This window comes from Delphinus delphis, chromosome 16 (genome assembly GCF_949987515.2).
Source record: "Delphinus delphis chromosome 16, mDelDel1.2, whole genome shotgun sequence".
In the NCBI taxonomy this organism is placed as follows: domain Eukaryota; kingdom Metazoa; phylum Chordata; class Mammalia; order Artiodactyla; family Delphinidae; genus Delphinus; species Delphinus delphis.
In genome coordinates this window covers 32113614-32136559 of record NC_082698.1, presented here as the reverse complement: position 1 = coordinate 32136559, position 22946 = coordinate 32113614, and the positions used below count along the sequence as shown (strand labels likewise).

Genomic DNA, 22946 nt, shown 5'->3' with positions numbered 1-22946 from the left:
TTTTAGAGATGAGGAAAATGAACACAGAAAGAACTGTGCTAGAGTAGGCATTTTTCTCCCAGGGCTAGTGGCTGAACCTTCTCCCCGCTGCCTGCACGAGCCTGTCCTGGCGTGAAAAGCCTCTTCCAGGACTGGCCCAGAGCGGACTGCACGGGCCTACTTACGCTCTGCCATTCATCTCCTGCCCGCTGGCTGCCGTCTTTGACTCCAAGGCGTTGTTGAAGTTGGAGATGTTTTCAGGGGAGTAGAGGCCAGCTGGGTTGTTGTACTGGTTTGTGATGACCCTGGGGGCAGGGCTGGAGGCAGGTGAGGCGGTAAAGGGCATGGCACTCCGGTTGTGGGCGCTTCCTATGTGTAGGACCTCCTGCGGGCAGAGATCAGAGGAGAAATCAGGGGGGTGTCCAATATGCACCCCTTGATGGACGGTACAGGCTGAGTGCCAGGGAGAGAGAGGTGTTCCAATGAGCTATGATGGCCCTGGCTCAATGCCAAACTAGCTGAGGGGCTCTGACAAACCCACCTGACACGGGGCAAGACCCAGGACGTTGCACGAGCCAGGCACGTGTGCAGTTTCATCCGTCAGCTCTGCCTCCTGGTTCTTCCCTGAGGCCCAGCAGAGCCTGATCTCCTGCTGGGTACCCCTGGGCAGGACACCCCCTGATGCCCTGGGCTGTCAGGATCCAAGTCAGAGCTGAAACACCCTTTTCAGGGCACATTTCCAGAGGGATTAAGTACCAGGAAGAGAGGAACTGGCATCACTTTGGTGCGGAGCAGGAGATGATAAAAGGTGGAGATGAATTCCCCAGGAAGGAGCGGTTTAGAGAAGCAAGATAAGAGGGTTGTGTCACCAGTGAAGCAGCTGCTGACTAGGCAGAGAAGCCTCAGGGCGCTGGCAGAAGGGGCTAACGGGGAATGACTGATCTGGTGTTTTGTGTGGGAGAAGGCCAAGGCTGATCAGATGGAAGGCTGGGGGATACCTGCTACAGAGCGGTGCCCAGGGGGAGCTGCAGGAAAGGACTTTGAGTTCCTCCTGTGCTCATTCCCCTCTTTCTGTAATGTGAGGAAGCGCCTCCACCTCCACACTGGACTGCCAGGGCTTGGTGGATAATCACTACGGCTGCCACACCTAGCAGCTACTTTAAGAACACCCCCGAAAACTTTTTAAACGAACATTCGCCTTTTGAAAAAGATCACGGCTTTTCTGATGACTCAGATAGCAAGATGCTTTCCGCACGGGTGTTCTGGTTCAAACTCTGCTCGCAGGTGAGAGCGTACTCTGTGCAGCCTGCTAAACTCGATGTGCGTCCTATTTTCTGGGTCTCCCAGAAATCCTCCTGAATCCTGTACTCCTTGTTAACACCCAGGCCCAGAATGACTGCCCTTCCTTTTTTTTTTCTCTCTCTTTCTTCACTAAACCTTCAAGTCTTTTACACTTTCTTAGAAAACGATGATGAAAACCACCAGCTTAATTCCCTGTGTACTGACTTAAAAGACAACATGAAAATGTGTTTATGATGATTCAGATAGTCTCCCTCTTCAACAAGTCGGAATCAGTGCGGTTTTACTGTATACGTTACGTTGAGCTGACTTTATCCACGTTGGAAAAAAGCTCAGTACACACAGCTTGTTCACCAGAGGGGAAGTATAATTAGTTAAGAAAATAACTTCAGCAGTAATCAAAGAATGGTTAAGTACGTTCCTCGGCACAGCTACCCCAAGGAATAAGAAGGGGTCATTAATGGCAGCAGACTTCCCGAAGGGTGGCCTGGGACTCTGGCCCCCGTCAGTGGCTACCCTGCAGCTCTGTGGGGCAGGTGGACAGCGGCAGCCAGGACTGCAATTCTTTCCTCCTCTCTCCTTCCCCACAGCAATTCCTTAGGAGCATCTTAGGATGCTGAGCACCAGGGAAGAGCCCTCATGTTTCTGTCTTGGCTCAGTTTTTTCCCTGTTGCTTCCTGCTCGGCTTTGGGCAAGTTATACTTCTTTCTTAGCCATTGCACAGTGCCCAGCACACAGCAGACAGTCACAGTGTCATTCCCTTCTCCTTCCATAGAAACACATTTTCAGTTAGAATGGAAGTCAGTAGAAAATGCAGGTTGGAAATTCTGATTTTTTACTTTATAGAGAATCTCCTAAGAATGTATCTGTTTTGTATATAAAAGGAGTATCTCTAACCCCATGTGAATACTGGTCTTTCCAGAAGTCAGGCGGTTAATTCAGGGCCTGCCTTTTGGAAGGGATGATGTCATTGTTTGGGCTTTGTATTTATGTCTCCAAGGAAACTCAATAATGAGGAAATATAAACTAGGTGTGTAACTACACTGACCTCAGATAAGCTGGGGTGTGGGCTAGCCTTACATGAATGAACAAATCCTTTAGTTATAGATGAACTCTGCTCTTACTCATTCCTCTGTTTTAGAATGACTGGAAGTGGAAGATTTTGGAAAAATGAGAGGTGGGAAGTTTTTCATATGAACAAAGAATTACTGGAATCAAAAGAAATGTATAGTCAAGTTAGATGTTAAAGTGTTGGAGATTTTTTTTTTAACCTGAAGAAAACTACCTTCAAAAGATTAATATAGGTACTCAGATTATATGTTTAAGATGAAAATTCAAGTATAATACATATAAAAAGTATAACTAAAATGTAAGCATTGCCTTACTGAAGTGGAAACTAGGATTTTAGATAGACCACATTAAAACAAAATCATTCCTTACATATTATAAAACATATAAGGACTTAACACATTAAAACAACATTTATAGTAAATCTAATGAAGTGGCTGAGAACTCCCTAGGAAATTGGAATTGACTGTGGCATGTTTTAAATTAGTTTGCACAACTGCCAGTTTATAGACTGAATGCCATTTCATGAACTTTCCTTAGAGGGGCTGTACAGAATAATATGGTCATGTCAGTTTTGACATGCCAGATGCAAAATGATCCTTAAAGTGACTCTTAGGACTAAATATTATTTTTATTAATGGGAAAAATTTTCTATGACTGCATTTCTGACAGTTTAATGGAAGACATTTGAGAAAATAACCATTCACATACAACCACTCAATTTACCCACACTAATGTACCCAGTGAGTTCAATTTCATACAAGTTTCTGTTTTAGGTATAAAAGGTAACGAGCTATATGTTATCTTTTGATTATACCTCAATACACCATAAAAATGAAACAGTGTCCCAAATTTAGAAAAAGAAAATTAAAGTTCAAATCTTCAATTGGGGCTAAATGTATAACAACCACAAACCAGTCTAAAAGGAGTTTCAAAAGCCATTATTGACTTACCTACTAACAACTCATTAATTTATCCGAGAGACACACTTTGTGAAAAGTAGCACATCAGGAAAAAAACAAAACAAACAAACAAAAAGTAGCATATCAGGAGTGAGGAGTTTTACAAAGATGTTCTAAACATTCTTCTCTACGTTTCTCCCCTTGTTTCTAAAGACTACCCATTCATTGTAGATAAGTTAGGAGATGTAGTTAAAGAAGAAATACAATCGCTTATAATCTATTATGTACAAATATGGGATCTCAGGACAGTCTCCCATCCAGGAAGTTCTATTTGGCCAACAAATTGTGCATTGACTCCCTATCACATTTTCCAATATGAACTACCACTTTATTTTAGTAATTTTAAGATCTCACTGTAAGAAAACTAGATTCCCATCCTAAGGCTCTTGGAAACCAGGCAGTAGGACCCGGGACCCGGGGTGGGGCGGGGTATGTCTGGGTTTACTACTAAATTTCCTTGTAGTTCCTCTAGGCTCTAGGCCTTCTTTTTGTCCCTGGCATGATTCACTTGCATCTGCAATCCATAATGAGCTGAGTCAGCACCCCTATTTTGCCATGGTTCTGCCACCCTGTTCTGCACAGGAAAGCTTCCACACGCTTCCCGTATCCCCTTCCTACCCGCTGTGTCCAGCCAAGGCCCTGGCGTCACTGCCCTGGGGTTTTCCAGCCCCTTCCTCCCACAGTTCCCTTACGGGAAGAACCAAACAAGAGCCAGGTCCCAGCAGTGTCAGCGGAGGGCCCTCCTCCTGCGTCCTATCCCCTGCCTCCAGGGCAGGAAAAACGGGAGTGTGCCTAGCGGTGTCAAAAGCAGAAAGGCCTCTGGGTGCTGACAGCAAGGGCCATGGTGGGCAAGTACTTACTTGGGGTTCAGAGGCTAAATTCATCTTGTATGGGTGACGTTTCCCTTCCTCTGTCACCAGAGGAGACCAGATTTTCTGTTCAGATCTGCAACAGATTGACAAAGCTGCTGTTTCATGCATGCTAAATAAATAAAATATACTAAAAACGGAGTGGGAAAGTGTCCCCTCTTGCCCGACTGCTAGCCTCTGAACTAGCATTCTGCCCACGCCTTCCCCTCCATTTTGCTATCAGTGTGATTTTCGGAAGCACCAACCTCATGACATCATGTCTGATGGCTGTGTACGCTCAGCCCTGAGGGATTTCCCAAGCTGCTGTCATTCTTCCAGCCTCATCCTCCCCCACTGCGCTCTGTACCGCTGACCCAGCCACACCGGCCTCCTCCATGCTCCTGGGCATGCCTGATGCCGCCCCACCTCTGCTCAGGACGGAACAAGCTCCTCTATCTCATCCAGTGTTCCCGATCCAGACCAGATAACCAACTTGTTCGTGAAGTGTATCTGGACCAAACAAAAGTGATGCCTCCTTTTCTGAGCTTGGAAAGGATTTCCTTGTACCATTCACACAGCAACTCTCTAGGTCGTGTCTCAGTTTTCATTAGTGTAGCATTTTTTCACTCTTACGGGTAAAGAATATTTGTACTTATCTTTTTATTTTCAGAGTGCCCAGCACAAGGCCAGATATATACAAGATGGAGCTATTCAATGTGTTGGTAAATGGATCAAAAAAATCAATTAATCTGTAATGAATGAATGTCTTGAAGGAGAAGATGTGGACTGAGATAGAAATGGAGACAAGAATGAGGGATAAATGTGCTTTTGAGGGGATAGTAATAGTGCACCTCCCATGAGGGTAGGGCTCTGAAGTGTACAAGATGGTTTTCTTTTCATTATACTGATTTCGCTACCTCAAAATTTTGGTTAGTTGTGTTAGGTCAAATGAAAATGCAAATATCTTAGAGAAAGATGCCCATACTATGAAGAGCACTGTGAAAATTAGAGAGGAAAATGAGCAACCTGAAATTTCAGTTCCACAGACCTCTGCCTGCCTACACCATACAAGGCACTGAGCTGGGTGGGTAGGGGATCCTGAAATAGGTGAAGTAGTCCCTGTCCACAAGCAGCTTCCAGGCAACCAGAAATGAGCGAGTGTTTCCACGGGCCTCACCTGGTTACTGTGAGAGTCATGTTGTCTGTGCAGCCCTTGATTTTGTTCTGAGCTTCCAAGTGTGTCATATTGCTGGTATTTTCCCCATCGATGGCTGTGATTACATCTCCAACACATAAATTAGCTGTAGCAGCCTTGCTTCCGGGAGTGACCTGGAAAAAAGGAGAGGAGAGCTGGCTTAGTTACCATCTGTCTCCAAGGAAACCACTGAGTAAATTACCACTGGATTAAGTATTCACTAATGTGGATCAAAGCATTTAAGAAGGGAAGAAGGCTAAAATCACAAGTTTCAGTAATAATGATCCTTTATAGTTATGTAATACATCGTGGTTTACAATGAGTTCTTTTCTATATACCATCTCATTGGATCCTTACAATAACCTTGTGAAAAAGGAAGGCAAGTATCCGACCCTATATTGGTCCCCATTTTAGACACCAAGAAACTGAGGTTTAGAAAGATCTGTGACTTACCTGGGATCACCCAACGGAAACATTACTGTATTACTAGTCATCCAACTATCAATAGTGTAATCAGAGCCAGGACTCAAACCCTAAAGCAGACCCAATGTTCTTCCCACTGTCTCTTGCTGCTTCCCTAAAATAAGTCACCAATTTAAAAAAAACACACACTTAGAGAACATTATGTACAGAAACATCCTATTTCTATAAAAATCTTAACAATTAATATGCTATTTACACACAAAAATATTGGGATACTGCATACCAAACTTCACAGTATTACATTGCTGTAATGTTTTTGGTTTATACAATGAGCTTGAATTACTTTTGTAATTGAAAAAAGCAACAAAGAATATTTTAAAATACAATAGTATAGGTTTATACTGGTTCATTTCCTCCCAGCCAGGAAACTGACTATTAGGGTTTAGCCCCTTTGGGTGCCTGATTTACAGGCCAGTGCTTCTAAAACCAGTGGTTCCAAATTTATGGGCAACCCATGCTTGGGGGAAGCCAGCCAGTGACCGCAGTGGGTCATCAAATTCATCTGCCTAGCGAGCGTTACACGTGACCTGAATAAATATCAAGCTTCACGTGGAGATGTCCAACTATCTTTCAAGTGAATAGACGCTATCGTGATGACCAAAGTATGAACTCATTTTGAAGTAGTACTAACCTCAGAGATGATTTTTCCTATTAGGTATTTTCTAAACCAAGGTATACTAAAAATAGGACCATCATCCCAAGGTCAGTCCATGACTTTGACATTAAGAGACCTTCCTTGAGGAGAAGTCCAAGCCCTCCAGGAGCAGAGTACGCCCAGACTCCCAGCACCCACAGGGCTCTGGCCTCACCTTGGAGAAGGCCCTTGGCCCCTGGGAGCCCAGTGAAGAAGATCCTATGAACATTTGAGGGTCTCCGTAAGGCTGAACCACAGGTAAGAGGCCTTTCAAGACATCAAATCAGGACACAAGGCTTATGTCCTGAGCCTCCGTGTCTGATGCAGTTTTCAGCAGCCAGTTTCTGCCAAACGGAAAACACTGACCCTTCTGAGGTGGGCTAGTATGGTGGCTGCTGTCATGGCCATCCCCCCCATCAGTGCCCTATCCCCACAAAACAAGGGGTGGATGACTTGATCCTTGAGGTTCCTTCCGGTTCAGACATGCTATGACTTTATCAGGCAAAACTCTCCTGGAATGTAGCAGGATGTGGAAACCAGTGCAGAGATCCTGACCTCCTAACCTTCCTTTCTGGCGTTCCCATCATCTGTTTACCAGAGATCTGGCCTTTAGAAAACAAAAGTCCCCAATCCAAGGTTCGGATCTTCTTCTAATGCAGCCACTGGGAAAAGATATTTTATACAGGCGAGCGTAGGCCACACTCCTTTCATTTGACTTCAGGGAGTTAGTTCTGAGTCACCCAGTACGTGCCATAAAGACAACTTCCTCTCATTTTCTGCCCGTCTTCCCGAGGAGACTCACCTGGTGTGACTTCATGTATATTTTGCTTTTTCTAAAGAACAACACAGACCCCTTGTTTTACAAATGGCCCTAAACATCACTTCATTTGGGATGAGCCGTGGTTCTGGGTTGGCAAACTCTGTCTCCAGGGAGAACAGCCTGATTGAACTCATTTATCAGGACCAACTCTCATGGTCTTAAAAAGAAGTCCCCTTGGATAAAATCCGGAATCACTAATGAGGTTCCTCAGGACTGTGCCATTCCCCTACTAAGCTCTAGCTACAGGGGCCTTCCTGCCTTCTTTCCTGCTTCAGGGCCTTAGCACCTGCTGCAGCCACTACCTGATTAACTTCTTGGCTTAAATGACCCTTCTCACAGAAGACTTTCCTGAATCCTCCAATCTAAGTCACATCCCTTGGGCTTCCCTGGTGGCGTAGTGGTTGAGAGTCCGCCTGCCGATGCAGGGGACATGGGTTTGCGCCCCGGTCAGGGAAGATCCCATATGCCGCGGAGCGACTGGGCCCGTGAGCCATGGCCGCTGAGCCTGCGCGTCCGGAGCCTGTGCTCCGCAACGGGAGAGGCCACGACAGTGACAGGCCCGCGTACCGCAAAAAAATAAAATAAAAATAAGTTAGATCCCTTGTCAACCTTCCCCCTGCCCCCCCCACCCCGTCAACATTTTTATACACTCTCTTCTTCACGGCACTTGTCAGTTAGGTTTGTAAATCTATTCTGTGGGTTTGTTTACATAATGCTTGAGCCTACTAAACAGTAAGGTGTGGGAGAGCAGGATTTGTCTGCCTTATGCACTGTGGTATCCCCAGTGCCTAGCAGTGACTGGCACATAGTAGGTGCTCAATAAATATTTGTCCAATGAGTGACTGAATCCAAAATATCTAGCGGTTGTTAAATATGTAATCATGCTGCTTCGTTCCATCCTTTAAAAAAATGACTATTTCAAAAGGAATCAAATAATCACTTTCCCCAGCATTGCTATCCTGGACTGGGACCACTCACAAAACTAAAATGAGGAGATGGGGGCGGTGGGGGGCAAAAAGCCTGAGAAAATGAAAACAGAAATTTCCTTTTACTTTCATATGCTCAGCTGCTAAGAACTCTGGAATTTCCAGCATTTGGTTCCAACTGTCTTGGAGGTGAGGCATTTCTGCTAAGTACATCCCAACAGATCCTGGACAAGTTAGAACCAGTCTTAAGAGCCCTGAGTCTGAGTAATCAAGGCCTGGCCATCCTATCTTTTGGTCTGATTTATTTTTTAAGCCAAATTAATGGGGAGCCAAAGGAAATCTCAGAAAGTTATAAGACAACATCATTAGGTGGGGCTCAGATGGAATCACATATAAATAAAGTCCGCATTCTTTTATGAGCTGTCTATTTCTGGGGGGAAAATGGATTTAAACAAATTATGGGATTTGCGTTTTACAAAGCTCTTTCACAAACATTCTCCTAGTTGAGATAATAATGATGATGACCTCACCACCAACATATAATTTTTCAGATGAGGAAATTGAAACTCAGAAAAGCTGTGACTGACTCAAGTTCACACAGCTAAAGGTTGGAGCCTGAACTTGAAACCAGATTCCCTCATTCCAAATTCCATTCCCCTTCTGCTTTACCACAATGCCACAAGCAGAGGCTCCAAACCCCACTGTCAGAGCCAAAGAGAAATCCAGAATTGAGCAGACTCATCTGTTGTGGCCTTCAACACAGGGAACTGGAGTGTCGCAAACTCCTGCCAAGGCCTGGGTGCCACTCGCCATCCATCAGACAACCATCTCCATTGGTCTGTGCTGAGCTGGGGGCCAGTAACTCCTCCCCTTATAAAATACTCAAGTCAGAGCTGAAAAGCCCTCAGGACAGAAGGCCTGTGTCTCCAACTCTGGTTAGTTCCCATCATGAATGGAGGACTCCAAACCTTACTGCACACTAACTATTCATCACAATCATAGCAGTATTTATCAGTTAATGAGTGTTAATCATGTGTCAAACACAGTTTGTTTGGCAAGGGTAGACTTTCCCAGTCCTCCTGAGATACTATCAGGTAGCCAACATTATTTGCATCTTCATGGAGAAGGAAGTGGAGGAACGGGTTGACAGCTGGTGAGTGGCGGGCTCTGGGGCTCCGAGGTCCGTCCACCTAACCCAGCACGCCCCACTGTCTGTTCTGATTTCCTCCTGACCGTCAGATTCCATCAGAACCGGCTCAGAATGGAATCAGCTTCAGTTTCTAGAACAGAAGTCCTACACTCTCCTCCAAAGGGACAGGCCCATTAATTTGTTCAATGGACATTCTCAAAAACCCTCTTCCAGCTTTCTTCCCCAGGGACCAGACAACTTGATCACACAACTCTTGATGCCTGAGAATAAATGGGGTTAGGCACAATTTCCACTAATGAACAATCTGCCGTCTTCTGCAGAATTCACTCATGCCTCTCTCACCCTTTGCCCCCGCAGGCAGACACTTTGCTCAGAGTCCAATCTGTACATCCATCCTATACTGCATCATTAAAGCCTGTGCGCTGCCGTCAGACTTCTAAACACAAAAGAAGGTTCATAGAATGTCGCTTCTAAATGGCGCAGAATAGGACTATGATGTGGCTCTCCCACTTTCTTCGATTTACATCTCAATAACTAAATATTGCTTTTATACAAAACTGGATGCATACCCTCTGGCCACAGCAAATGAAAAGATGACTTTCTTCCCCCGTATTATGGCATATACCTATTTTATCCCTCCTCTGTTACCTCTTTCTTTCATTCATTCACTCATCAGATAGACATTCCTTAAGTCCATTCTCAAAGACAGTGTAGCTTATTAAGATGTGGCTACTGAAGTTAGATGACCAGGGTTCAAGTCCCGTTTCTGGTGCTTGTGAGGTAAGTACCCTTGGGTGGGATGTTTCACCTCTGTGTGCCTCACTCTTCTCACCTATGAAACAGGGGTGATAACAGTCCAGGCATCGAAAGGCTGTTGTGAGGATTACCTGAAATGATTCAGGCAGAGCACACTGTCAAGTTCACAATCTCCTGGGGCAGACAGGTATGTACAACAGCTGATGCTAGAAACAAGTAAAGAGGCAATGGGAGCCTAAAGGTGAAATCAGGGAAGGCTCCATGGAGGAGGCATTGCTTAAAACTGTGCAAAGGCACTACAGGAGGCAGAAAAGAGCATGGCAATTTACTGGAATAGCACGTGGACTGGCACAGATAAAACACAGGAAGTGAAGGGAGAGGAAGGGGAGGAGTCTGGAGATGTAAAAATAGACCAGGCTGTAAGAGTTCTGTCATTTTCTTTTTAACAAGACTGTACTTTATCTGGAAAACAATGGGGAACAACAAAGGAGTTTAAACATAGCCTCTGACTCAACTGCCCAGTTACTGCCAAGAAACAACCAATGAGCCCTAGCTCTGTTGAGATTAAGGTGACTGTATTTGTCAGATATTCCCTAATGGCAGTTGAGAGAAGCAGACCCATTCGAGGGGTCGACAATTCAGCCTCTAGGACAGCCATTCTGAGGCTGGCTTACCCTAGAGGACTTGTCCAAAGGCACTTCTACTTAAAATTACGTGTTTGATTGACAGCCAGATTGGGTTCCTTTAACTCCCTAAGCTCAAGATTGAAAGCTGGAGGAGGCCCATGAAATGAATCCAGTCTACAGTCTTAGCTTTTCAAAATTTAAATTACTCTGCCCCCTTTAGCTGAGGCAGACACTCTCCACTTTGTCAGTTCTCACCATGCTCTACTGCCCCCAACACAGAAACCTGGGACCAGCTGCCATTTAGCATCTTTCTTGCAGCTGTTAATTTTTCCACTACCTCACCCTCGAGTCAAAACTCTTTTATGTTGTCTCCGAACCCCTTCATGCAAATGTGCTTGTGACCACTGACTTAGTTAAAAAATTATATGCAGAATGTTTCATGACTAGGACTACAAGACACCCTGGTTTGCCCAGGATGGTAACAGATTTTCCCAGCTTAATTATCAAAAGCACCCCATTTCATTTTCAACAGTGTGTTTCAGTCTGGATGATAAATTGTATTGCCACTCTTTTGACAGAGATGGGGGTTTTAACCAAATACTTGTCAAACAGTTTAAACAGTTCTGAAGCAGCCTCACCCCACACCCGCAAGGGAAACTGTCCCTGTTCAAAGGTTCTCTGACTTTATTCTGCAGACAGGAATACAGGTCAATTTCCTGAATGTTCACAGAATGTTGTTAACCTTGACCCTTGGAATTGGCATCTAAACTTCAGACCAGAAATTGACCTAGCTCGCCAATAACTCAAGGGGAAATGACATTGGCAAGGATGAGGCAATGGTTCCCAAACAAGTTGGTCGTCAGATCCCCTCAGGTTTTAAAAATATAAATAGATCTCTACTTCCCACTTCAGATCTACTGAGGGGAGTCTACACCATCGGTCCCCAACCTTTTTGGCACCAGGGACCGGTTTCGTGGAAGACAATTTTTCCACAGATAGGGTGGGCGGGGTTGGTTCGGGCAGTAATGCGAGCGATGGGGAGCGGCAGATGAGGCTCACATGCTGCTGTGCGGCCCGGTTCCTAACAGACTGAAGACAGATACTGGTCTGAGGACCGGGGGTTGGGGACCCCTGGTCTACACAGTGTGACCCAGGAATCTTTATTTTTTAAAGCTTCCCGGAAGATTCTGATGCTCACTAGGTTTGGGAACATCAAGGGAGATGCTGACCAGCCTTTTTCCCCCAAAGGTCTCCCTGAACGAAGTTAACCAGGTAAACAAAAAATACTTAGAATCTAAGATCTCAGCGCCTCCAGAGACAACTTCAAGGCTTACATTCTATTAAAATGCATAAAAGGCCCTTAAAAGAAACATCCAGGGACTTCCCTGAAGGTCCAGTGGTTAAGACTCCGCTTCCACTGCAGCGGGTAGGGGTTCCATCCCCGGTAGGAACTAAGATCCCACGTGCCGTCCGTGGGGCGAGGCCAAAAAAAAAAAGAAAAGAAACATCCATTAGAATAGTATTTTCCTATCTCTTGCCAAAACAAAGGAAAAAAAAATCCCCTACACCACTGGTCAACATCCTTGAATGCAAATGGAGTACTGCAGAAGTTATTTCACTCCAGATGCCTAAATAACTTAACATGGTTCCTATTTTGCCTCCACCAGAAAACTCACAGCTAAATGTAGTATGCAGTTACAGAAACCACCTCATTGAAAGGTCCTGGCACATCTCTTTCTTCTTCTAAGTTCCAAATTTTTAATTTATTGATCGATTGGCTGCGTTGCGTCTTCCGTGGCTGTGCGCGGGCTTTCTCTAGTTGCTGAGGGCTTCTAATTGTGGTAGCTTCTCCCATTGCGGAGCACAGGCTCCAGGCGCACAGGCTTCAGCAGTTGTGGTACACGGGCTCAGTAGTTGTGGCTCACGGGCTCTAGAGCGCAGGCTCAGTAGTTGTGGCGCACGGGCTTAGTTGCTCCGCGGCATGTGGGATCCTCCTGGACCAGGGCTCGAACCCGTGTCCCCTGCATTGGCAGGCGGATTCTGAACCACTGCGCCACCAGGGAAGACCCCAATTTTTTGTTACATCTTACGGTGTGTGTTCTTTTGTTTGAAATTTTGTAGCCATGTATTTTGGTGCTATAAATCACCTTACAAGTTGGGTGTATTAATATTAAATAATGATAACTTAATAATTTTTAACGTTATACAAACAAGACTGGAATAAAGAAATTTGGAATTCACGTTCAGTCTCAGTGCCATGCACCTTTAGGGACAACCTCCTTCAAACTAATGGCTGTGTCCAAGTATTTAGGTATAAATTTTTTAAAAAATTTTATTTATTTTTGGCTGCATTGGGTCTTCGTTGCTGCGTGCGGGCTTTCTCTAGTCGTGGCGGGCGGGGCCTACTCTTCATTGCGGTGCGCAGGCTTCTCATTGCGGTGGCTTCTCTTGTTGCGGAGCACAGGATCTAGGTGCATGGGCTTCAGTAGTTGTGGCACGCGAGCTCAGTATTTGTGGCTTAGTGGGCTCTAGAGCACAGGCTCAGTAGATGTGGTGCACCGGCTTCGTTGCTCCGCGGCACGTGGGATCTTCCCAGATCAGGGCTCGAACCCATGTCCCCTGCATTGGCAGGCAGGTTCTTAACCACTGCGCCACCAGGGAAGTCCCTATTTAGGTATAAATTTAAACGACTCTGAGCTGGATGACAAAGCAGAGCCCCGCCCCTGCAGTATGCCACTTAGATGCGGAATTTGAACTCTCCTTGGTCAGACTTCTGACTCAGTTTGTTTGCGGGCCCAGGCTATGGCACAGACTTTGAAGCCACATTATAGAAAGAGAAGCTGTATGAGCTTATGCAGTTGGCTTGAAAACCCTAAGAATGTTTCAAAATGTTCTTGGTTACTCCATAACCATTTGCTTAAGAAAATGAGGCAATGAAGTAGTTCAGGTCCAAGCAGCTGAGCTATGCCGTAATCCAGCTTCACTTCGCACTCGCTGCAAAAGGAAGCTATTAACGCCAAGGGGTGGCCGACCAAAGAACTTATTGCTCTTAGTCTGAAAGACCATCATTTCTTAGGTAGGAATATAATTAAAAAGCAGATAGCAAAGTAGAATACTTTGACTAATTGATCAAGAAGTCATCAGTCTCTCAAAGGTCCCTATACAAGTCCCAGTGAATCCCGTGTGCTTTTAAACAGCCCCAATAACAACGACCCATAACCCAAATCCTAATCATTCACTAAACACATAACCTTGGGCAGTTATACTCTCCATTGCTTCAGTTTCCTCATTTGTCAAATAAAATTTATAATAGGGTCAAGCTCATTTGTTGCTGGATTAAATGAGATTTCATTTGTAGAGTTTAGAACAATGTCTGGCCCATAATAAGCACTCAATACACAGTAGCTACCACTAATATATTTTTTTAATAGTACCACTGTATCCTGACACCTTCTACGTGTTAGCCATAGTGCTAAGCTCTGTCTAGACATCATCTTAATCCTCACTACAACCTTTGAAGACAAGGACTATTATTCCCACTTTACAAATGAGAGCACTGAGGTTTCAGAGGCTAACCCTGCCTGAGGACATACAGCTAATATAGGGACAAGACAAGGTTTGAACCTAGATCAGGCTGATACCGAGACTTCATTTTCCCATGACATCAAGATGGCTTTAATTCTTGATTTGCTGCATTAAAAATAAGGCAGAAAGTACAAAGCAGTGACATCCAAATAGTTCACCATGACATGGTAATTTGATTTTTAAAAATGCTACACGAATGGAAAACTGTCTGAAAAGTTTTGCAGCAAACCGTTAAACAGTGTTTACCTCTGAGAAATAAGATTGGGGAAAGGTGTTGGAAGGCTTTTACCTTGTGCTGTCCACATTTTTATATTATTTGATCTTTTATAATAAGCACAAGGGTTGTTATGTAAGATTTTTATTGAGGCATAACACACATACAGAAAAGGACACGAATTGTAAATAAACAGCTGGACGGATTCTCACAAAGAAAGTGCACCCGTGGAATCAGCACCAAATAAAGAAACAGAGCATTACCTGAACTTCCAAAGGCCCCTCGTGCCTCCTTCCCATCACCAACCTCCTGGCAAAGGTCACTGTGATCCCAACCTTTAACACTATAGATTAATTTTGCCTGATTAATCTTATATAATTGCAATGATGTGGTATTTATGCTTTATGTCTGGCTTCTTTCTCTCAACATCATGTCTGCCTGTCTGATCCATGTCATTGTGCATGGTTGTAATTCCTTCATTCTCATGGCTGCAGTGTTTCATATCATTATTTATACGTTTATAAATACATTTATATGTACCACCATTTATTTCTCCATTCCACTGTTGTTAGACATTTGAACTGTTCCGAGTTTGGGGCTATCGTGAATAGTGCTGCTTTGAAGATTCTTGACATGTCTTTTGGTGCCATGTGGACACATTTCTATTGAGCAGTTAACTAGGAGAATTGTTGGGTCATAGGGTCTGATCACGTTCAGCTGTGGAAGTGTAAGTATTTTTTTTTTATTTTTTATATAATTTTTTTAAAGAAATGGATGTAAGTCATTGCTGCATCACCTGAATTTTATTTATCTGTATGCATTTGACAACTTTATCCTATACAGGTCATCCCTATGTCCTATCTTCTTATCTGATAGACATGAGTAGTCATAGCTATTAAAATTAGGCCGAGTCCTTGATCAAGAACCTGGCCTCCTACAAGACCAGAGTGTTCTTCGGAAAGGTGTTTTTCATGTTTATGGCATTTGCTGAGAAGGCAGTGTACTACACATATGAAAATACACCACGGACCTCAGTCACAGATGAGCTTTCCACGTCACCCACGTCGGCCCTAGTAACAGTATCAACAATCCCACAGGGCGCTAAGTGCCATACAGAAGTTACCTTCCTCGTCTGAGGTTTTCATGGGTACATTTTGTTCTGGACTTGGCCGCCACTTTGCAGGCCCATCCTTGGCTGGGCAAGGTGGATCTGTCCTCTCCCTGGTCATCTTCATTTGCCATAAAAACTGCCCCCAAATCCCCTCCTGGCCACCTACAGAGGCTTTTCTCTGGCAAAGCGTCCAATTCCTCGGCTCTTCTGTTCTTCCCTGCCCGCACGGCCATGGAATCCTGTGGCTGGTCTGTCAGTTCTCCCAGGTGGGGCCATGGCTTCTAGCTTTTCAGGAGAAACAGGAAGGGGAGGTGCTGCTCTCTAGGTTGCTCTGAGCTCCAGGGGCACTCAGGCTGAGGCCAACCCAGCCAACCCCCATGGGCATGAGGGCCTCTGCGGTGAGGAGCCCAGGAGAGTCCTGCCCCTCATGTTGATGACTGCCCCGCCATTAGCACTTCTCAGACCTGGGTGCTGGGTAATATTATTATCAATGAAATATTGACAGTTACAGCTTATCAGGAGGCAGAATACTGTGGTTGAAGCTGGCCTGGGAGTCAATCTGTCTGGCTTCAAATCCCAGCTCTTCAATTTACTGTATGTATTGTGTGTCCTGTGTCCCTGTGTCGTGGGTTGTGGGGAGTACAGAAAAAGATAATGCAGTACACACCTAGCACAGAGTAGCCATTCAAAATATATTAGCTACTGTTAAAACATTATTATGACAGAGAGGTTAAGGCTATGGGCTTTGAAGCCAGACCGCTCAGCCAAATTCCAGTTCTATCCACTCACTACTGTATGACAAGGGCAAAGTACCTAATGTTTCCATGGCTCAGTTTTTTCATCTGTAAAATGGGTATCTTAATTGTATCTACCTCACAAGATACTTGTGACGACTACTGAAAGACTATGTTAAGCTCTTAGAACACTGCCTGGCATATAAAAAGTCATATACAGTTTAACTATGGTCATTGCTGCAAGCCAATCAAATAAATAGTCTCACACAAATCTTCCAAGTGTAAATGGATGCTCTTGTGATTAACATAAGAGTCATTTGGGCATAGATATTCAGATGAATAACACAACCCAAATTCATCTGAAAACATTTCTGAATTCATATTACGCTTTCTCATCAACTGGTGGTTGAAGGTACAATTAGTGTCATATGAGAGGTTGGGACACTTTTTAACAATAAAAAAAAAGGGGGCCCTCATATTCAAAGGGTACAAAACCACTGGTTTACTTATTTATTATTTTATTTATCTTTACAGAGAATTGAGCCCCAGAGAAGGCACGTGACATACCTGGGGTCACCCAGTGTGGTGTTCAGGACTGGAGTTCAGCCTGAGTTCCTGCCCTGGACACTCTACCAGGCACCATACAGAAGTTCTGGAAGCTTCTCCAGGCTCTCCTCTGAGACATACTGGAAGTCAAATCATCCTTTAAAAAATAATTTTCTGACATAGCCTTTTGCTCATTTTTAAATGAGCCTTAACCTTTTCCTTTACAAAGAAGTTAAGAAGTAGTTCATTCATTGAAAAAATTTGTAAATTCAAACAAATTACCTAACCTATGGGCACTGAGCTTCTCCCCTGTAAAAGGCAAAGAATACTCATTTTCCTCTCCTCCAGGGAGCAATGGCAAGTTACGGCCTAGGGAATGAGCACAGCTTGGAAGCCACTCCTAACTAGTCCCAGCACAAGAGCAATTCTGGTGCTTTCCCCAGTCCTGATCAGAGTAGGAGAGTGATCTCAGTGGTTAAATGATAACGTCCTCTCAATTATCTGCCCTGTTGCAATACCTTAACACCATTCTCCGCTCTCTCCTCCTCAAAGACAAGCCAGCAAGGTTGGCATCCAGGATTTTAGGTAAGGGGCAGGGTCTCTGGTCAAAGGGACATAACATGGCTTGGTGAATTTCATGCCAGTAGGCTCAAGCATTCACTTCCAAGCCATTCCCTGTAATTCATCCTCTTCCTCCTCTCCTTAGATCAGCTGGAGCAGCTAATATTTCCCAGGTGATCAATTTCACAGAATGAGGGAGTACAGAGCAAGGGCCATTAATGCATAATGAGCCTTTATGGACAATTCTCACTTTTCACAATCTGACAGATAAGCCCTGCTCTTTCGACCTTAAGGACATGACGCAAGCCTACTTGAGTCTGGAAATGACACTCTTTAAAGTCAGAAAAGACCCTGTGACTACAGAGTATCCATTATTAAACACTCCTTAGGACACTTGAGCGAAAACCAGAGGCTCTTAGCAAAGGCTTCCCCAGGACTCAAGAGGCAAAGGAGCAACTCCTCCCACCAAGAGCATCCCCTTATCTCTGGCCCCGCCCCTTCCTGCCTTTTGTCAGTTGCTGGGAGAGGAAAAACAGTCAACATAAACTCCGCAGCAATTTTGGCCTGGGTGTGGATTCTCTGAAGACTTCCATGGAAAGCAACTAGAGGAAATAAGAAATTGACATGGGAAAAAAAAAAACATACCACAACTCAAGGAGATAGACAACTGTAGACCTGGAGCAGGAACTGACAGAGAAAAAAAATCTCAGAGGACAATTGCAAATGTGTCAGGAGTCCAAGGAGGACTTCAGGGAGTCGAGGGTAGAGGCTTAAATGAGAAACTGGTAAAAGGAAGAAAGACAGTTTACGTCCATTCACAGTTGGAGAGCTGGATTGAAATTTTTTAAGTGTATCACAATAACAAAGATGAAAATATTGAGGAACAAAAGCAGCTATTCACACACACACAAATGTGTTCTGTTTGTTTCTGTTCAGAAACTGGCTAAAAACAAGGAGGTAGGTTAGTGAGCTGCTGAGGTCCTGGTAATGTTCTATTTCTTGACCTGGGTGGTAACTCTACGGGTCTTTACTTTATAAGCATTTGCTGTGCATTTTTAGTTTATGACTTTTTAATTTCACAATAAAAAAGTTAAGAAAGAAAAAATTTCAAGTATACAAGATTACAGAGTTATATTCAGGAGCTTTAGTAGTTTGACAAAAGAATGAAGCCAATACCAGAATAATTCATGCAAGAGAAAGCAAACATAGCTATTTAAATAAAAGGCACTCCTTTCCCAGCCTAATTTTATGGTTTGCTTTGGTGTGGAGACTCAAAGTCTGCATATACGAAACCACAGCAAACTGTATCTGCCCCGAATGATGAATCTAGCACACCTACCAACCAGAACGTCTGTATAACTTTGCGGATGCTCACACCTCCTCACTACTGTTCACTGTTTACAGAGCAATCTCACATACCTTAACTCACAGCCAATGGCTGGAGTTATCCCCGTTGCAGAGATAAAAAAGGCAGCCACAGACAGTAGAAGACTCACCCCAGGTACAGCTCAAGTAAGAAGCAAAAATCAGACCTATACCAGATCTCAGACAGCTACCTCAGGGACCCTTTACGACAATGACTTTCCCATTCCCAGGAAGTTAGGAGGCCCACGTTTTTTCCATGTGGGAATAATGAGATGAATAAACAGGTAAATTACTGTCAGCAAGAGAATGTCACCTCCTCTGAGTCACTTTCACTTTTCAATTAAAGTACAACCCAGGGCGTTATAAAGATTAGCTTCCCTCACTAAACCATGAACACCTTGAGAGTGGAGCCATGTCATCTTCATTTCTGGGACTCCAGGGCTTTGCTGTATAGTTTCTAGAATACGCTATATGCTCATGAGACATGTGCTAATAAAAAAATAAACAAACAGATGAGGGTACAAACTAAAGAATTCACAGTATTGTGTTTTCCACCCCATACCATCATTCCTGCACAGGGCCACTTACATTAAGTCTTTTAAAACCAGCTAAAATGGCAGGCAGTAATTGCCCTTTTAATAGATGGCCAATATATTCTCAATTCTTTTTTTTTTTTTTTTTAATCACCCCCACTCTGTCCCTCCAGCTCCAGCTCCGACTCCTTGGAGGAAGCCATATTCTCCAGTTCTTAAGAAAGGGTTTCATGTCATACATAAATTCAGAAGCTGAGCCGGCTGACAGGTTAATTATAGACACAAAAGAGTGGGGACAAATGGACTATGAGGTAAGCGAGTCTAAATGTGCCTTCCCTGGATAAGCATTTATTAATAAACCTGCAAAGATTTACTGGGCACAGCCAGGTGCAGCTCGGTGCCAGCCTTGGGGGCAGGGGTCCAGATTTGGGGAAGGCACAGTTTCTGCACTTGAGGAATCTGGCTGGTGGCTGGGAAGACAGCATGTACCTGCAAGAATAATCTAAGTTGTCCCCTGGGGACAGCAGGTGGAAGACAGGGCCTAAGAACTGTAGCACCTGCCCCTTTTGGGAGTGGGATGGTCAGAGAAGACATCACTCCACTAGGGCCCACCTGCAAGGAAATGTGGGTAGGACTGTGGCTGGAGAGAAGCCAAAGAGGAAGCCCCAATTCTTTTCCTCCTGCGCCTCCCACCATATTCTTTCGGGGGCTGGAGGCAAGCACCTAAGTCAAAAAGACCCATAGAGATATTCCCCTTCCCTCTCCACCCTCCCCCTCTAAGAAAAAGGAGGAATGTTCAGATGGCTGGGGAGGCAGGTCTAGGGTCATCTTCAGCAAACAGATGAGCCCAAGAATGGAATGATAGGCCTATAAAAGCTGGGTACCAGAGAGTGTTTGCGCTCCCTTTTTTCATTCAAAAAAAATTTCTTGCCCGCCTTTTGGTGGCACATTGAATGTGGCAACTCTCAGTGGGACATCAACCTTGCCTTTAGCAAGATGACCAAAGCCTGGGCCTTCCAACAGTGAGTCTGGGTCTCCCTCGGGCTTCCGCTTTATTTGGGGATCATGGACCTGGTCGTCTCCGATTGAACCTGGGCCCTTCCAAACAGATGAGGACCCTCTGAGAATTTTTCAAGCACCAACTTCCCCCAGACAAACACAAGGTGGGAACCCCACCGCAGCCCTATTTATGGGGGAAAAGGGCCGATCAGTTGGTAATCCCGAAATGCCAGGCAGAAATATGGCACGGCCATCTCCCGCGAAGTAGGGGAATATCCAAGAGGGTTTATACGGGTGGGTCTGTTTCCAAAATCCCGCCATTTCTCCAAAAGACATTAGAGAGGTAAAACTTGGCCGTGGATCAAGTCCAAAGAGTAAGAAACTAATTGTTTCGATAGTTGCGTTTAACCTCATTCGCCCTCCCCGCCCCCGCCCCAGTAAACTTCCCATCCTCTCCACCTCACTTTCCAGGTGGTTCCTGCTACTTCCAAACTGCTTTCCGCCGCTCTGCGGCTTGTTTAGAACGGGGAAGCGCTACCTCTCAGCCTGCGGGATCTGTGGGGACCCTGAGCCTTTCACCCGCGGACAAAGCGCGTCCACGCGCCGGCCACGCTTCCGGAGCGAAGGCACGAAAACTGCGCCTTTCTGTCCCGCGGACGCGGTAAGTGGTGCTCCGCAGCCGGCTGGCTCGCCTGGGAGCGCGGGGTCCGGCAAGCGCGGCGGGGGCTGCGGGCCCGAGGTGCGCGGAAAGCGCTCGGCGCACCTGGCGCACCTGGCTGCGCCCGGCCGCCCCGGCTCCGTCCCGGGCTCCGGAAGCCGCCGTCTCCAACAGCGCCCGCGGCGCCCCGGCCGCCCCAGCTCCCCTCTGGGTCACGCCGCTCCCCAGCCCGGGATGGCCCCGCTCCCCACGCGTCCCAGGCTGCTCTTCTTACCCGGGAAATGGCGAGAGGCTGCTCGAAGTCCTTGCCCCCCACGAGGCGGAAGCCCCACGGTCCCGGGCCCTGGAGCGCTATTTGCTGCGTGGTCATGGCGCGGCGACGGCGGTCGGCGACTCCCGGGGACAGACGGGGTAGGACGCAGAGCAGCACGCTGGGCTCCCCGGCAGCTGTCGGAGAAAGAGAGCGCGGCGCGGGCCCGGGGAGCCTGGGGCGGGCGGGAGCTGGGCGGTAGGAGGGCGGGGGCGGCTCCGCCCAGGCCGCGTCGCGGCCGCCTGCCACGCCTGTCCTCCCGCCCGCGGCCCGCAGCTGCCCTCCGCCCCGGCGCCCGCACAGGGCCTGGCCAAGAGTCGGGCAGAAAGAGCCTGGGGTCAGCTCGGGGGGGCTCGGGATTTCAGCAGCCCCGCCCCGGCCCCCAGCGCCGCCTCCCTCCCGCGCCAGCCGCCGCCCGGCTGCACTCCCAGCCCCGCCGCGGGCGCTAGGTGAGAGGCAAGTAGGTTCCGGCGACCTCGAAGGAGACAAAGCTTGGCGCTTTTGAAAGAGTTTGGAAGTGCTGTACAAAGTCATCCCTTTGAGGTCAGCTCCATTTTCACATTTTTTTTATTGTAAACGACAACGATGTTTCAAAGGTGCTTTCGAGTGATATCGTTTGAAAATATGAAGCAGTCAGGGCATTTATAGCCCCATTTTACAGATGAATTAACTGGGTCGGCCGAGGTTAGAAGACCTGCCAGAAGCCACACAGCTTGTCCGTGGTGTAACTGGACCGTCGCCCAGGCTCCCCGTGTTAAAACCGCACACTGGAACTTTTCTAGTGCGAATGAGACCAACGTACGAAGTTGTAAGTGAACTTAAAAACCTTCCTAGAAACCTTTCCCCCTGGCTGGATTCACTGTAGGTTCTGCCCTTCCCAACAATTCACACCTCAAGTTTGAGGCGGGCCAAGTGCGTGGAAAGGGAACTGGGTTGAGTACGAAGACCTGGGTTGCTGACTTGCCACTAGCCTCCTAACTGGGCTCTGCCCCCCTCCCCCTGGAGTACGTCTCCTCGCCAGATCAGACCACATCTCCTTGTCCACTGGGTCCCCCACTTCTCTCTGAGTAAAGCTGTAATGCCTAAAATGCTTGTAGGGCCACCCACAGAATGGCCCCAACTCCCTCTCTGATCTCATCTCCTTGTGCTGCTCCCAGCCCACACTGGCCTGTTGCTTCTGCCTCAAAGGCTTTGCGTCAGGGCCTCTGGAATGCTTTTCTCCCAGACATCCTAAGGCTCGCCCTTTGTTCAGATGTCATCATCTCAGTTAGGCCATCTCTGAAAGCCCTATTTAAAACCTCCTCTCTAGAACACCCTGTCACCTTCCTCTGCTTTTATTTTCCCATTGTATTTATCACCATCTGACATACTCAATATTTCACTTATTTGTACTCCCCGGTCACCCCTAAGCATTAGTTCCCCAGTGGCAGGGGTTTTTATCTGTTTGGATCACTGCTGTATCCCAGTGCCTAATAATAGTGCCTAGTACATAGTATTTAATGAACTCAATACATTGGCCAACCTTATGACCTTTGGGTCCCAGGTTCTTCATAGTTTTCTTGGCTCCAATTCATCCTGGCACCT

At 46.1% G+C, this 22946-nt stretch overlaps 1 protein-coding gene across 1 annotated transcript in view; it reads right to left on the bottom strand.

Annotated features, from left to right (window-relative positions):
- PDLIM1 (PDZ and LIM domain 1) overlaps nucleotides 1–21618 on the bottom strand; it is a 46028-nt gene extending 24410 nt beyond the window's left edge. The window contains exons 1-4 of the mRNA XM_060034434.1: nucleotides 21327–21618; nucleotides 5334–5485; nucleotides 4169–4253; nucleotides 165–364 (exon numbers count right to left, since the gene is read on the bottom strand). Of these exons, the coding sequence (XP_059890417.1) occupies nucleotides 165–364; nucleotides 4169–4253; nucleotides 5334–5485; nucleotides 21327–21422 (533 nt within the window). The 5' untranslated portion in view covers nucleotides 21423–21618. The remainder of the gene's footprint in view (nucleotides 1–164; nucleotides 365–4168; nucleotides 4254–5333; nucleotides 5486–21326) is intronic.
- Nucleotides 21619–22946: the final 1328 nt, after the last annotated feature.